This window comes from Ammodytes marinus (genome assembly GCF_949987685.1).
Source record: "Ammodytes marinus genome assembly, chromosome: 14".
Taxonomy (NCBI): domain Eukaryota; kingdom Metazoa; phylum Chordata; class Actinopteri; order Uranoscopiformes; family Ammodytidae; genus Ammodytes; species Ammodytes marinus.
Window position 1 is genome coordinate 26,047,613 of NC_137218.1, and position 17,130 is coordinate 26,064,742.

The 17,130-nt window shown below is 39.8% G+C and overlaps 1 protein-coding gene across 1 annotated transcript; it reads left to right on the forward strand.

Annotated features, from left to right (window-relative positions):
• Positions 1-1,043: 1,043 nt before the first annotated feature.
• acer3 (alkaline ceramidase 3) lies at positions 1,044-8,598 on the forward strand (the record flags this gene model as incomplete). Its single annotated transcript, XM_080040382.1, has 11 exons — positions 1,044-1,146; positions 4,276-4,386; positions 4,570-4,622; positions 4,773-4,825; positions 5,445-5,526; positions 5,629-5,664; positions 6,793-6,851; positions 6,980-7,081; positions 7,714-7,818; positions 7,893-7,938; positions 8,034-8,598. 11 exons carry the CDS (start codon positions 1,044-1,046, stop codon positions 8,085-8,087), a joined length of 804 nt encoding a protein of 267 aa, XP_079896508.1. The 3' UTR covers positions 8,088-8,598.
• Positions 8,599-17,130: the final 8,532 nt, after the last annotated feature.

Here is a 17,130-nt window from a genome sequence, read left to right on the forward strand (position 1 = left end):
TTTGTCATGTAGTAAACAGTTATGTGGTAGAGTTTACACACAATTCTATCAAAAGACATAACTTCCTTCATTTTATAAAATAACAAAAAATTAAATATATTTTTCCTTTATAACCTGTTTTATAACTAGTGCATATTTCTGTCAAATGATTGCTGATGATGCAATACATGACTGAACTGGAACTGTTATTATTAATTGGTTGCTATGGGCTGCTAAGCTATTACTATATAAGTACTACATATAAGCTATACTTGTGGTATGTTTCAATTAGGCCCAGTAATAACAGAGGCCTATCACGCTGCAGGCCACTAGCATGCGATTTGGGAGAATGCTTGTTGTCAAAATAGCTTTTTGTGAAAATCAATGAATATCTCATCATGATACACTACCGGTTGGCCTGCGTCGTAGCCTACTGTGTGCACTGAATATATTATATGATAAAATATTGATTTGTTGTATTTATCTCTATTGTTTTTACTATTTGTTTTAACTAGGCTATTATTAGTAAAGCACTTTGTAACTTTGCTTTGAAAGATTTCAGGCTATATACATAAAGTTATTGTTATTGTTATTATTATTATTATTATTATTATTATTATTATTATTATTATTATTATTATTATTATTATTATTATTATTATTATTATTATTATTATGTTGCTATCTATGGTGGGCACATCAATTAAATATCACTGATTTTGACTGAATTAATTAAGCTATGACAACAAGTGTTTTCCAGAATTGGTAACTTCACCTTTGATGTGTATGCTAACTAAAAAAAAAAAAAGGAGTAGGCTACAAACCTAGCTGCAGGCTCAGGGAGTCTCCACTACTGGAAACCACCTCCATTGTGCATAGGCTGTAACAGAGAGGTGTGGACCTGGATAGACAAAGCAGTCAGAGTTTGGTGTTGTCTAGTGTAAACACACTGTCTGTTGTGTATGTAGCCTACACAGTGATAAGGATGAGGGCGGGAGCAGTGCTCGCGCTGGCTGTGATGAGACTACAAATCCGTTAGTGCACTGCCCACAGCCTCTTCCATCATGGCTCCCTCGATAGACAGGCAGGGATACTGGGGGCCGCCGACCTCAACGCTGGACTGGTGTGAAGAGAATTATGTCGCCTCCTTTTACATCGCGGAATTTTGTAAGTGAAGTACAACGTCACCGTTTACAGTAAAAAGAAAAACAATGTTAAAATGGTGTTCATAGGAGAAGGGGACTTAGCGGAGGACGGTCATATGGTCGCCCCTCAATAACGTAAACATGAAGTAGGACCAGCGGCGGTAATAGCCTACTTGGGTTTGTCTTGTCGTGTCGTGTTCGCTTGGCTCATTTTCTTTTTAGGTCACTTGGAGTAAGCTACATGTTAGTCTCACACAGCCAGACCAAACTACAGCTAGTAGTAAAGCCAGGGCTTGAAACCAACTGGAGCTGCAGTTAGGGAAGATATAAGGTGTCGCGGAACTACAGTCAACCTGTTCAATGTGGAGCTCATTTGCATACGTAACGTAGCTTTACTAGGTTATTATTCCGCTAGTGTTAGCTAACCGTGTCAATCAGAGACAACATCAACATTAGGCCTATGTCGATTTAACGTTATTCCACACTGTAGCTATTGTATTTCAGCGCAGCCCCGGGAACTGTTCTTGAACCCCGCTGTACGCCATTCATACGCTCCACTTGAAACTTGATAAAACATTTCCTCGTCACTGTATGAGGGCGCCTGTCTTAGGATAAAAACTGGTTCCTCAGGAACCTTTATCTTAGATTTAAACCTTAGTCTGTCAAACTGTTCTAAAAAGTGCCTTGTCAGCCAGACTTCATGTACAAAGGTCTAATGTTCAGAAGCATCAGACCAAACTACACCGGACAAACATTCCCACTGAAAATAATAAGAATGTAAAATAAAATAATTAAATTTTTATTGTGCAATAATTGTACATCTTTGAAGTAGCCTAAACTATGGTAAATAGGCCTGTGGCTATTCATGTGTAATACATTGGAAAATACCGTCAATTTATGACCGCCAATAACTTGTCATTCAGCCTAGAGATCATATTTTCTATTCTAGTTTATTTTCTAGTGTGGAGCATAGTTCCCTGCTACTGTTGTCCATGGTGTTCAAGGTACTAAATGATGCAATGCAACAGTCGGTCCAAAGTAAATTCAAGCTCAGTGGGTCAGAGTGTAGTGACACTTGAAAACTCCTACCCTGAGTCAACAGTCAGTAGATGCACATGTTGCAGGTATACTGTATTGACTTAATTTAAATTCTTCTGAACATTGGCTCCTGTGTGAATGCAGCTGTTGACAGTGACAGTTGAAGCCTTTGTTTGCACCAATGAGTTTACACATGCCAGCCCCTAGCTACAGATAGTGGGCCTTTTAGCCACAGCAGAAGAAGAGTTAGGCATTTAAATGCTGATACACATTACAATGGCTGGAATGTGGCTTTAGAGATATCCTCTTTTGATGAATGCTTTTGTGCATTATCTTTCTCTCTCTCTCTTTCTACCGTGACGGGGCAGGCTTCTCATCATGTTCAAGTGTTTCCAGTTGTCACTTTAAATATGTTAAACACCAAACACCAACATGCTGTAGTGTTCTTAGTGTGTGTGCACTATTATCAGTAACCAAAGTCCAGACATTTTGAAATGGTCACTCCATGCACTCCAATAAGAAAAGACCTTGTCTGTAATCACACACGTGCAGATAAAGGGATTGTGATGTGAAATACCAGTAAGCGGTATTAGTTTTCAAACTAGCTGATATCCTGGTAAGCCTGACAGTTTTCCACCCCTGGCTTTGTACATCACCACACCCAGAAAGAGCAGCTGTAGGATCAGTGTTGATCTCTGTTTTATTAGCTTCTCTGTGGGTCTGATGATGTACAGTACCTAGTGTACACAGCAGTGGTGGGCAGGGGAGGGACTTGTACGTATGATTGACACCAGTTCAACCACAGGCCAGACTTCAACATTAAGCTTGAAGCCAACTTCAAGATAGCCATTTTCAAGTCCACACCCAAGGTTTTCTCAGCTGGTTTTAGTTGCTGGTTACTTTTGTGTTGAATCACTAAAACAATAGGAAGGGTTTCTAAAGAAAAAGAAAAAGAAAAAGAAATCATTAAAGATCTACTTCACCGGTGGAAATATGAAGGTGTATTGAACTCTGAGATCCTATGTAGTATAAATGTGCAAACATTTTTGAAATCGGTTCATCCTAGCCTGAGAAAAGGCAGAAAGAGAGTCTTATGGTCTCACTGGCTAACCCTACATTTTACTTGTGTGACATCACACTAGTAAAAATGGAGGGGTTAGGATTAACAGGACAGCTGGGCCAAGGGAAGACTGAGGGAAGAAAAACCTCATTCATTATATTATAATACTATAATTTTATAATGATAGAATGCCGGTTGCATATGGGTGAAGTATTCCTTTGACTATTTGTCCATTATCTGTACCTGCAGTTTCAAACCTATATACTTCTATGTTACCAGCGTTTTAAAGTGATAAGTGCACAGCAGTTCAAGTATTTCACTGCTGCACATTCTCTTTCAGTTACATGATAGAAAATCCATGTAATGTGGCAGCAAACAAAGCCGCAGTAAGTGTGTGCATGCACTCATAGTGCACGGATCAGGTGTCTGTAATATAAGATAATACAATACAAAATCACAGTGGCGTTCAGAAGAGTTCAAATTAGGGCTGTACCCGTGTGACTATTCCTCATACTATATGGAAATCAAAAAGTGCATTTTATTTATATTTACCTGGCCTTCCGTCTACTCAAAAACGGTGAAAAACAAGTTTCTTTCACTGAGAACTAAGCTTTTAAACAACGCCCTCCAGGGTGTAGTAGATGTTTGAAAATACAATACGTTTAGCCTATATTCATGCTTACAGGTGGAACAGGGGTTTGAGAAGCAGCTAAGGCGTGAACAGGCCTCTGCCGATACAGACAGCTGCATTGATTTGAAATGAGAGTGTTTCTGTTGTATGAGACGTGTGAGTAAGAAACGCCATGGTTAGACTGATGCTTGCGGTCTAAAGAAGGTGTTCAGCTTAGTTGTTTACCAGGCAACACACATTTAAAATATTACTACGTGGAATCCACAGTTTTTTTGTTGCTCAATGTGATGTTCTGTGGTGTTTGACCTGACGTGACACATCGGCACTTACTAGCCTGGCATTATTACGCCAGTGTTAAGCCTACCCTCACACACGTTATGTGGTCCAGCTCTAATGTGTCTCTGTTTGTTGTGCCCTTACAGGGAACACTATCAGCAACCTGATCATGATTCTTCCTCCTATTTTTGGGGCCATCAAGACGTATCGGGACGGCCTGGAGTTTCGCTACGTCTGCTCTTTCCTGGGACTGGCCGGTGAGTCTGTTTATAAACCTGGCTCTACACTAGGGTTAATACTGAAGCAAAGACAGCTCTCGTTGACAAGGCACAGTTATTGACAGCAGCATTTTAGAGTTGTGCAGTATTTTCTGCCGACGCCATCATTAATCATACCTGTGTACCTGTGAGAATGTCCTGACCTGTCTGTGTGTCACACAGCTGTTGGTGTGGGCTCCTGGTGCTTCCACATGACGCTGCAATATGAGATGCAGGTGAGCATAGTTATATAACGTTACATTAAAAACTTCAATGGTAATATGAGGTAAATGTTCAGCTGCCTAATGCAATGTACGGTAATGCTGAAACAATGTCATTCTACAGTCAAGTATTAATCTGTATTTTCTCCGTATTTTCATTTGCAGTTACTGGATGAGTTGCCAATGATTTACAGTACATGCGTCTTTGTCTACTGTATGTAAGTGGCTTTTTTATTAATCAATGAATAACAAAATGTTTTACATGCCTATGTGCTGGCTATCAGTTGCCACAGGTGATGTGTCTTAAACAGTATCCACGGCAGCTGGCCAGTGGGGGTACGGTGGAGTGATAGTCTCTCCACTCAAAGAACCTTAGCCTGGTGAGACCAGCCTGATGTCACAAGCTTTACATTAATTTCTATCCCAATGTTCAGTCTGGACTTACTCCTAGCTCCATGGGGAGCATCCACGGTTTAAGAATCAGACATAACACATTTGTCCGGTTATGAAGGCAGCCACTGATTGGTTCAGGTACCGTAGTCTTCTATATAGCCTCCTAAGATCAGCCGTCAACGACTACATGAACCAATCAGTGGCTGCCTTCTGCCGAACTGACAAATGTTAGGTGTGTACGTGGGCCCTGATTAGAAAGATTGGAGAAAGTCCAGATTAATCTGCGGGAGAGAAAGGAACGTAAAGCTAAGCTAACAAGATCCGGCTAGTCTCACCATGTCAGGAGAGCCTGGGTTACACACTGAAACTCAGGCTATATACTCTCTCTTCTTATGGTCATTTGAGCTGAACACGTCAAATAAACACTTGTCTTTATTCTTTCAGATATGAGTGCTTCAAAGAAAATAAGGGGATCAGCTTATTTCCTCTTGCTTTATTATTAATCTTCAGTGTCTCTGTCACTGTGGTGAGTAAACACTTTTTATTAGAACTGGGATCATCATTAACTTTGAACTGTATTGTTAATAAAGCACAGCATAACAGGATTCTGTTTCTTTGTTTTTTGTAGGTCTACTTGCAGTGGAAGGAGCCAGTCTTTCACCAGGTAAGGCCACATCACGCCCACTGGGTCAGATGGCTCATTGTTTGCTATTTGGGCTCAGTGTGCCCTCAAGTCATTTGTACCTTGTGTACACATTGGGCTGGCCAGCACAGCACATAACTCATTTCCAAGGTGGTTGTTAAAGGGACACTGTGCAACGTTTTAAGTAATTTATACTATTTTATTTGACATAAAGCAGCATTTCATAGAGAAGGTCAATCGCAAATTGCAACACCGTTTGTTGATAATCCGTTAAGTGTTATTATGGTCTAGCATTTAATGAAAACACAATGGAACCAGATTAGAGCTATTTGTTGCTAAGAAGAAGAATCTCGTAACCTGACTCTCCCTGACAACCTTTAAAGGAAAACACAGCACTGTGTGTGTGTGTGTGTGTGTGTGTGTGTGTGTGTGTGTGTGTGTGTGTGTGTGTGTGTGTGCTCCTTTAAGGACAATGTGACAATGCTGCCATGTTTCTTTGGAGCTGACTTTGTTTAGTAATCAAACTCAAAAGCGAGGTTGATAATATTGGCCCAGTTTGTGCAAAGTGAACCACTCCATAGAGTTTGGTTTAAATGTTGATAGTATATATTTAAAGGTGCTACTACAAGGAACTTTTTTAATATTTCTGAAACAGTCTAATTTTTCCTCCGATGATCATGAATTACATGTAACAGCAAAGAAGAGCATCAGTGCAATGCTATTTTTATAAAGTTTTTCTTAATTCCTTACGTCATAGGTACGCTCACCCAGGAACAACAGCTGGCGTGGTACAAAACACCACTGCTGAATGATCATTTAGTCAAACAGCAGAGGAAAACTGTTAATTATAATTGTTCGTAATTATAAAAGAAAAATTACTAGGAAAATGAATGTATGTATTGTTTAAAAAGACTACAATTCTGTATCTCTGATAGAGAGATATGCTTTTAATGATAAGTGCTCATTCCACTTAGAGAAACACAATGATGTATTGAAGGAAACTTGAGAGACAGATTTTCCACAATTAGAGAGGCTACACTTATACGCTATGTAAGAAAGCTATGTAGCTGTATACTCAATGTCCAGTTTAGGTTGTGATGAATTCAACAAGTAAAAAACTGTTTAATAGTGTTTCCCTTCTTCTTCTAGGTCATGTATGGTGCTCTAGTAGCTTGCCTGGTGGTGCGAGCCATCTTCATCGTTACATGGTACGTTTTTTCTAAGAGGACCATTCATATGAGAAACATGAACATATCATATGAATAGTTTACATTAATATTCAATGTGTTTAACTACTTGATTGTATTTTTTCTTTGTTGTTTTGTTTCCATGTTAGGGTGTATCCATGGATCAGACCGCTGTGTTACACGTCCTTAGGAGTCTTTCTGCTAGGCTTTCTATTGTGGAACATTGACAATCTGGCTTGTGACTCTTTGAGGTGAGTGGCGGTGGGAAAGTAAGTGGTACGAAGGGTCTTGTTTTTTTATGTATTCACTTGCTCAAAATAAATGAGGGAATTCTGAACAGTAGTGGTGTGGAAAAAGTCAGAGGCATTAATTTAAGGCATTTTTTTTTTTTCAGATATTTTTTGGGCATTTTTATCCTTTATTGATAGTGCAGAGAGACAGAGGTGAAATGGGCCAGAGAGGGGAGTGACACGCAAAGAACGACCGCGGGCGGGAATCAAACCCGGGTCTGCTGCTGGGCCCGGCCCGGGGGGGGGTACGCCCTACCAACTGAGCTAAGGGCGCCCCCAATTTAAGGCATTTTCAAGTCAGGCTAACTAATATAATCATAAAAATAAATAAAAATATAAATTATAATATAATTTCAGTGTCTGGTAATGTGTCCGGCAATATACTTTGGAATAAGACATATTACTTCAACTTTATTTATGTCAAATAAATGGTCTAGACTCAAAGATGCATGTTTTAGGTTTTGATTTGAAAACCTTTATAAAAATGTGTTTTAGAGGACTCACCAGCATTTATTTCTGGAGATTTTGGTACAGTAGGGAGAAGTCATGTTGGTTTAGTTAAAGATTTTTTTTTCCCCCTTGTGCTCTCTCAGAGCCAGTAGACAAAGACTGCCCCCTGGTGTTGGAGTAGTCACACAGTTCCATGCCTGGTGGCACATCTTCACAGGCCTGGGATCCTACCTTCATATACTCCTCAGGTAAGTAGGTGACAGGAGTAAACTGCAGCGAGTATTATTGTGCATTCAGATCTAATGTTTATCTTCTTTTATAGCCTTCAGATCAGGTTGACCTACCTCAAGTACAGTCCAAAAGTAAAGGTATGTTTAGCCCTAAGCGTTTGTCTACTGTATATTGTTGCTTTGATTTAATTGTATTCATTCATTTGTCTTGTCCTTTCCTTAACTTTGTTCAGTTTCTCTGTGGAGTTTGGCCCACGTTGCACATTGAACCGCAGAAGACCAGCTGAAATGAAGAGATGGGGAAGAAGTTCTGGATGGAGACTGCCACGTCCAGACACCATGGGCACAGGGACCTGCCATATCCCACTGCTAGGGGGACTCAGCCCACAGCTTAGGGGGCAGGTGTACCCCAAGGCACCATCCCAGGGTACTGCACTTTTGGGATTAGCCAAGTACAGTATAAAACACTGAGACCAGTTTTAAGAAATGAAAGATGTTCTTGTTGAATCATAATTTATTAGAATAGCTTTTTCTGTAATTTAATTGAAGTGTAATAATTGTATATGTTTGTTCATTTTCAAAACTAATATGACATCTCATTTAGGGTTTGGGAAAAGGTAAACCAATCAGTGTTGTTTATTCAAAATTGACAGCATATTTATTGGTGTATGTCTGATTCTGCAGATATTTGAATCTCCCAAGCCGATATTTACATTGATGGCTGAACTACAGTAAATGTATGACTTTTGCTAATGTGAAGTTCTACGTGTAGCTGAGGGAGCTTTACTTACAACACAGTTGTCATATCCATTGTTAAGGTGGCCTGAATAGTTTGGATGTGCTTACTACACAGTATCTACCAGCTATAAAGCCGCACTGCTCAGTGGAAACAAGGCATTAATGAGACTGTGTTGATCCTCCTTCATTTACTTAACATTAACCTTAACATTTCCAATCAAAATATGCCAAGACTGGAATTCTTAATTTATTTTATATTTTTACGTAGCAGAAGCTGGTCTGGGATTTTAAACAGCCAATCGTTAACATTGTTATAATCAAGATAGAATTGGACTTCTCAGTGTTTTGATAAATAACATCATTCCAGTGAATTTTGATTTGGTTTATCGTCAATTTGTCCGAGGTACACAGAGCAAGGTAAACCACTTTCTCCATTTGGAGGTTTCTGTGGACAGAAATGCTCTCACATTTCTGAAAGTGATACTGCACATACATTCTGTGAAGGACTAGTATTCCACACCCACCCCTCATGCCTACAGGGGGGAAGTGAGTGTCGGGTTGTATCCCAGTCACAATGAGCCTCCCTTTAGGATATATTTTCTTAAGAAAGTCCTTTTTCAGGATTTGACCAGCAACTGGTGGGTCTGATCAGACACAAATAATGCAAAAATGCCGAACCAGCATTGGGAATGCATAAGCTCACCTTGCCTGTCTATCAAGCCATTATATGTGACAGGATCCTTGTGCATGTTCTCTGGGGCTAGTTTGACTCAAAATGCTAATAGTTAAAAACTCAGCTAATGAAGCCAACTAACACAGACAAGATGTTCATGAGGAAAGTGTCCCTTTCCTGTTTGTAAATGTTAACATCCAGTCTAAGGGCCAAGACAATGAAAGGAACAATGGTTACATTGTTATAAGCTGCAGGGAATGGGGTTGCTACAGCCAGTTCTTAGTATGCTTGTTGTCTACTGCTTGGTCACACCAAACCTCCCGTAACACCTGGTGTCACGCTATAGAGGTGAACGTTGGTTGCGTGCCATCCCTTCTTTAGACAAATATTTGATGTAAGTCAATGTCAGACTTCCCTTTATCAACGGGTGCTCTAGACTTAACCATATCCCACAATACTACTATAATGTATCACATATCATTTTTTAATTGTCCTTTTTGCATTCATTTATGCAAAGGCATGAAGTTGAATAGTCAAATGGCACATATACTTCACCTCGTAGACTAGAGGAATATCATTGTGAATCAGTGTATGATATGCCCACTAGGTGGCAAACATTTCCATCTTATTTCAGACATTGCCAAGCATGTGCACTGAAAAACGTCTAGTGAGGATGTTTGCCTCTGTTCTCATGTTCTGGATCTGTGGTGTGAAATGAAGGGCTTTTCATTTACACTGCTACTGTGAAATGGTGCCTATATAAAGGTAACGATAGAACCCGGATCTTGAAGGAGTTGTGGTAAATTGTAAGGTGCACAACATACTTGCTGTGTCGACGTATTTGTATTTGTTTGGCCTCCTAAACCGCTGAGTGTGGGATCATCTCCTAACACATACCACATTCATATTTCATTATGCCTTCATGCTGTAAAACTCACATACCGCATGCTTGGACACAACATATTGTGATCCAAGCGTTCATAAGCACAATGTATGAAAGATAAGTATTAACATTGTTCAGATGTCCGTGTGGAATCCTCATTGTATGTCATTGTCAAAGAGAGGGTGCCTTATTATCCATGCAGTGTAATCCAAGTTGCCTTGATGTTTATGACAAACCAACTATTCAAATGGTCCCTTGTGTTGCACAGTGAGCCCTTTCCCCGGACCATAAGCAATGGAAGCATCACACAGGACAAACAATAACGGCTTCTCATTCAAAGTCTATGTCTGGTTGTTTGGCCTTACACTCATTTCATGTGGCCAACATTCACGTTACAGGTCGTTCAAGCGACCGTTAACTGCAGCTCTTAGTGATAATATTTGTTGTGTGTCAGAAGAGCAAACTCGGCCAACATTTTTTTTGTTAAACCATGGTCATGTGCCAGTCTTTTATGATGTCCTACGTATTGTCAAATAAAAAAAAATGTCTCAGACAATGTGTCTACAGAAGAATTTTATGTTGTCTTATCCTTAACTTTTGAAACTGCACTGTTATTCACTTCATGTTTCCAACACCTTGAGTTTTGGTACCTGCCCAGAGCAGCCAACTTGACACAATGTCAATATGACAGGTAGGCTGTAGTATCAATTGCCTATGGAATACAAAGGTGTGACTCGCGATCTGTTTTGAGCATCTTATCACTGATAGTGTTATGTTGTAAGCTGGTATGAGATGAGTCATGAAGCTCACAGGTGTGGCAGTCACTTATTGACTGTGGCTTAAACACTGCATGTACCAGTATTCCTACTATGCTCCTCTGATAGGGATGGAGCAGATCCGATCAAATATCGATATCGGGTCCGATATGGCAGCATTTTACGTATCGGATATCGGACTGACAACTCCGATAAAAAAAATATTAAAATCTAAATGATTTAAACTTTGAAAGAAATTTGAATTTTCAGACCATATCTAGTATGTGATATAGCACAAATAAATATTAGAATTTAGCTAATTCAAAAGTTGAGTTCTGATGTTCTTCTGCATTCAAAGCAGTTCAGATAAACCTTAATGCATTTGTGTATATTTGTTGTTTCTTTAACAATAGAATTGCTGTGTTGCTTAAGCCTTCCTAACCTTCCACATAACATCACCACCAACAAAGAAATGTAGAATAATTATAATACCGGACAGTATCGGTAGTGGCCAATATCCAAAATCCAGATATCAGAATCAGATCAGAACTTACACCGTGCCACGAGTGCCCCCTGTAAGTATGGACTTTTAATACATGGGCGCACTTACTGATTTGCTCCTTTAGTATTTGAGTTCTTGGTAAGTCACATGGAACCGCCCATCGGTTCCAGAGAAGCGCCTCTGAGGTCTAGGGGTATTTTCTCAGATTTTACATACTTCTATAAATACCTATTTCAAATGTGCAAGATGATAAATTATAGCAAAGTGTTTTATATGGAAATGTTCAGAACACATTAGGCCTTTGTTTTCTGAGGTCTACTTATGTCCTAGACCATTGTGTATATAAATAATTGGCTTAAATGCTGAAAAATGTATTTCGATTTTTGAAAAACCTGGAAATTTGTGTGAAAGAAGAACCTTTAGGGTGTATTCACACATGCTGTGTTTAGTTCGGTTGAAACGAACTCAGGTGCACTTCCACCTTCGGTGCGCATCTTTCAGACAGGTGTGAATACAGCAATCGCACTCGGGGGCGGACCAAACAAACGCTCCGAGACCCAGCTGAAGAGGTGGTCTCGATGCGCTTCAAAACGCACTCTGCTGCAGTTCGTTTGTGGTGTGAATTTGGCCGGACTCGATCCGACCCAATTGCAGGAAGCACTGCGCCTTTTCTTTCTTTTCTTTTTTAATAAATCGCCATCAGCTTCACATTATGGGAAAGTGTTGTTGTCGCCATTGTTAGGAAGATTAGTTGTGGTTTGACCGGGAGCCCCGAGCGAAAATATTACATTTGATAATGATGCGTGCGGATCAGCGATCAGATGGAGAGGAGCGTCTCCCGTAGCCTACAGTGCCAACAGGTTCACGCTGCGCTTTGCATGAAGTGTGTGTTTTTATTGTTCTTCCCAACGGGACCGTCAATACTGTCCCCGTGTCAGTTTGGTGCTGAACTGCGCCGAACTGACACCCAGCTGATACACAGCTTAATCAGCTGTGTTTCAGTTTGAGCCTATTCTTCACGCGAGTCGCGCGTCCAGCAGCAAAAATACAGTAAAGATTATGTTTCACATCGTAGGCTAGAAGCCACATAACGTGGCATTGTCATAGGGCTACATATTATAAACATATGAAACAACAATAATTAGATTTTTTTCTTCTTTATTTATAGGCTAGATGTAGGCATTTTTATTATTTTTAACTCCATATTATATCAATGATAAATTCGCAGTTTTTACTTCGTTCTTCCTGCTTCTCTCCACCCCAGAATGTCTGTCCAATGAATGAATGACCTTAGATCACGTGTGGTTTTGCTTCGTAATGCTGGTTCACTTGCAAAAGGGGCAATATGAAAGTGGACCACACCAAACAAAAAAATCCAAATTCTATTTGGTCTGGACCAAAGCAAGTGAACTAACGGACTTTCCATGTGTGAATACACCCTTAGTCATCCTGTTGAGTTGTTTTGGCTCTTGAAATTGCTTCTCATATGCCTTAGCTTCAAAAATGCAGTGGACATTTTCCAAAACACAGTAGGGGAGTACACAAAACATGACTAATATGAAATTTGGTCCAGATCCTTTTTGGTAGAAATGTTGTCTCTACTTTAAAAAAATATTAGGAAATTAGACTGAATGAAGACTTTGAACCACATATGATGATTCATGGGATGTACACTAATAAAAGAGGAAGCATCACCATTTTTTTTCAAACAAACCATTAAGTAAATATAAAGACCATAATAACAAACTACTTTCACACTATATACTCTATGCACTATTTACAAGCTAAGTGGTAGCTGGGGAGCTTCTGGGTCTTGCTTCTCACAGTGTTTTCTACGCCTCTAAGGGACTGACAGTATAACAAGAACATTCCCTGGAAACAGGAGAGCCTCTAGTTTGAGATGATGTTTTCATTTTATTTATCAGCCATATCTTCAGGAAGATATTAATAAAGATATACGCGCGCCGGCGCGTGAATACACACTTTTAAAAGAATAAGTAAATATTTAATTACATACCTTTTTGTTTTGTCTGCTTAATCATACGATGAATTGGTGATATTGTGCATATTTTAAGAATAAATAAGGGTGCGGATTGCATATGTAAATTAATATGGGGAATCCAAATTAATATTATAGTAAACAAGTTGGGTTAAAGAACCTAGGGCCCTGCCCTCTATACAGGGCTGTACGCTTACATTTAAAAGTGGTAGCACTGGTGCTAGCAAGCCAAAAAATTCAGTAGCACAAAAATAATTTTGGTAGCACACATACTATAGTCAAAAAATATATTTTATTCAGATATACAGTAAAGTGACAATGCACATATTAAATAGTAAAGTGACTGTAATAGCCTTTTCTTTTTACAAATCAGCAGCCATAAGTGGTGAACACATTCAACAAAATTCAACACAGCACTCTGTCATGCATTAAAATACATAAATAGCCAGGGATAACACAAACAAGCCGAAGGCTTATTTCCATTGTGGTCCCTGTTGGGCAGGAGAAGAGGGCAAGCAGCAGCAAATCACACATCAAACAATCACAAAATTTACACAATACATAAAAATCACACACATAATAAAAATCACACACATAACAATGAACACCATTAAAACAAGTCTAATATTGTCTCTATCTTATCGTTTAGTCTTTCAACATTTTACACCTCTGGAATAAAGTGTGGCCACTCCTTGTAGTTAGGTCTCCTGGACCGTTGAGAGGAGGAAAGCCACTGCATTGCGGAGGTCGAGGGGTCAAAACTCTCCAACGGACTCTTTTCATGTCGTCCGCAATCTGTCCGATCATCTCAGCGCAACGCACATGATTATCATATGTCGGATTCATTTGTACACCATTCTTTTTATGAAGTAAAATTAGTGAAGCGAATTTGGTGAATGGGAGCTCCTCCTTTGCGATGCAGTAGGCAATATTCATTTTCATTTTCATTTCCCTAATAATTTCCTCGTTCACGCTTTTGTTTTGATTTATCACAGCAGCGGTGATGGAACCAGGACGGTTGACCTGTGTTTTTGCCAAAAACGTCTCCCGGGAAGCGATGTGTCGCTTTGACATGTTGTGCTTGTTAACATTGTCCCTCTTGAAATTTGTGTTGCCTGTAATGTAGGGTGTCTTACCAGCTGTCTTTTCCCCTGCCTCAAGGCAATATTTACAAAACATAGACTGCTTTGATTGGTCGTAGACCAGCCAATTATAGGATTTTAGCCACAAGGGGTTAAACCTGTACATCTTCTCTTTGGCCGAGACGATATCATGGGCGGAGCAGGCTTCGTCCGCTGGTGCCGGTTCTGTGGAAGTGGTCACCGAGATTGACTCTTCCATGCGTTGATTCTTTTCTGAGTTTCCATTAGAAGAACTTCCGAGAACGGAGAAATACCTCTTCATTTTTCAAAGTTTATTTACCCCTCGACCGTAACAAATCCTCTTCCGCAACGTGCGGATGTTCGGGAAATGTAGTGTTTTAGTAGTTGAGCGGAACTGGCGAGCCTAAAATTCGAAATACATTTCCCTAGATGCATCGCTCCCATCATAGTTTTAAAGATACAGAAAGACGTATATTTTTTGGCACGGGTCCTTAACAACCAATCGCACCGGTGCTAGCGGATGTGAAATTATTATCGCACGTGATCAATTTCAGTAGCAAATGCGATCAAAACTGTCGCACTGTACAGCCCTGCCTCTATATTATTGGGGTAAAAGGGGCTACATACACAACAAAGGAGCTGCTAAAATGATCAAACAACAGTGAGTAGGGCCTACACACTGTTCTCTGTCACTTTCGTTTCGTGCAGGCATATACAGTAAACATACAGTATGCCCTGTGTACTATTTGGCCCCGATTGTCAGTCTCTTGACATCTCTTTAAGAAAGAGCAAGTTTAGACATAGAACCACTTTAAAATCCATAGGCTACATACCATTCCTCTGCATACACGTTGTTGTGAAAGATGAGGGGATGCTCAATCTTCCATAATAGCTGTTAGTGTTCTCAACAGTTACAGTATGAACACAAAGACATCCTTTCACTGTCATTTCTCTCAACAGGGGTTTTGGTAATGTTGGTGACGGAAACACATCTGTCCGTATGGTGTCATTGGTTTTTTCTGTACATGCATCAATCAGGCTTTGCAATAATAGCATTATACACACACACTGTCATCGATCAAAGTGTGTAGCAGAACGCATGCAAATAAACACACGCATTCCACAGCTGGTACAGCTTTAATAGACTTGTTTGACACAACTTAGACGGTTGATTGCGAAAAGGAGGGAAACAAGAGGTGTTTCCCTCCACTGTGGTGACCAGTCCGTTAAAATCCCCTTCCTTCCTCCTCCTCCTCCTCATTCAACTGCCTGGCATGTGAACCACTCTGTTGTTTTCTTTACAGTTTTAAACACTGATATAAAAGTTTGGACTTTGATATTTAATCCTATAAACCTTTTCAAATGAGAACAAGTCCCCCCTCATGTTGACCAAAGGAGGAAATGACAAATGATTAAACAGTGTGATGTTCAAATCCTTCAAAAAGAAATGGCTTTTTAAAGAAGAGTATTGGATCAGAAGTCAACAGTAGTTTCTAATTGAAAAAGCATAACATCTCCAGGTATTGCGAAACAGCTCTTTGATGTACCACTGAAAGGTTCAAGTTGGAAGCATCCCATCCAGTCTCAAAGCCTCCAGGGACAGCGGGGAATTATTATTAATGAGTCAAGCTTTTGTATTATAGTGTCATTAGCAGGTTTTTCAAGTGCACCCACATCCTTTGACTCAGATGTCCTTGTATTTACTGGAGATTGTGAGTGGATTGTGTCGAGCATAGGGATTTTAACAGATGTGGTTCAGGTGTGTTTCTTTCCCGGCTTCGGAACAGTTAGAATGTGGGTGGCGCACTTGGTAACACTTGGAGCTGACTCAGGCTGGGAATGCCCGAGTTGCCCAAGACCTGGAAAAAAGGCCTCATGACAAGATCAGATTCTATACGATTTGTGCTGATAACAATCCTGGCAACAAAACAAAACAGATCCTGATCATTAGCAGTGATAGAAATCCTTCAAATATGTTTATTACAACAAAAGTGAGATGATCACATTTGGGCACAAAATGGACATTGAAATGTAATTGATTGCCATCTTAAGTAATTTAGCAGTAGTTGTTTTGGACAGTCCTTAGCCGAACAATCTCAAGATCCTTTATGACAGAGTATAAGTAATAGAGTATACAGCTGAATGTTGCATGATGACTAGTGTAGTATTACAACACACTTGTGCAACAACCTGTCTACTACATAAATCTACTGCATCCTTAATTAGTGTGTCAATCAGAAGCTTGCCTCGTGGGAACCAAAGGTCCAGATATCTGTTATGTTATGCCACTGACTGTTGAAGTATAAGAGATTTAAAGTTAAAGGCTCTTTATATGCCTTTACACACAACGGTGAAGGCCAAAGGCTGGGTGCATTATGTTTTCGGGTTGTCCGTCTGTCAGGGACATTCTTGTGAGAGCATTATCTCATGAACACTTTGAGGGATTTTCTTCAAACTTTGCTCAACTGTCCACTCTGGTTCTAAGATGAACTGAATAGATTTGGGAAGTCTTAGGCCAGGGGTCAAGGTCACTGTGTTACCGCATTCCTCATGAACGCAAATTCTCATATTTTTGTCAAATTTGGCACAAACTCACACTATGATCAGAGGATGAACCGATAACATTTTGGAGGTCAAGACCTCCTGTATTGTGAACACAATAGGACGCTTTACATTA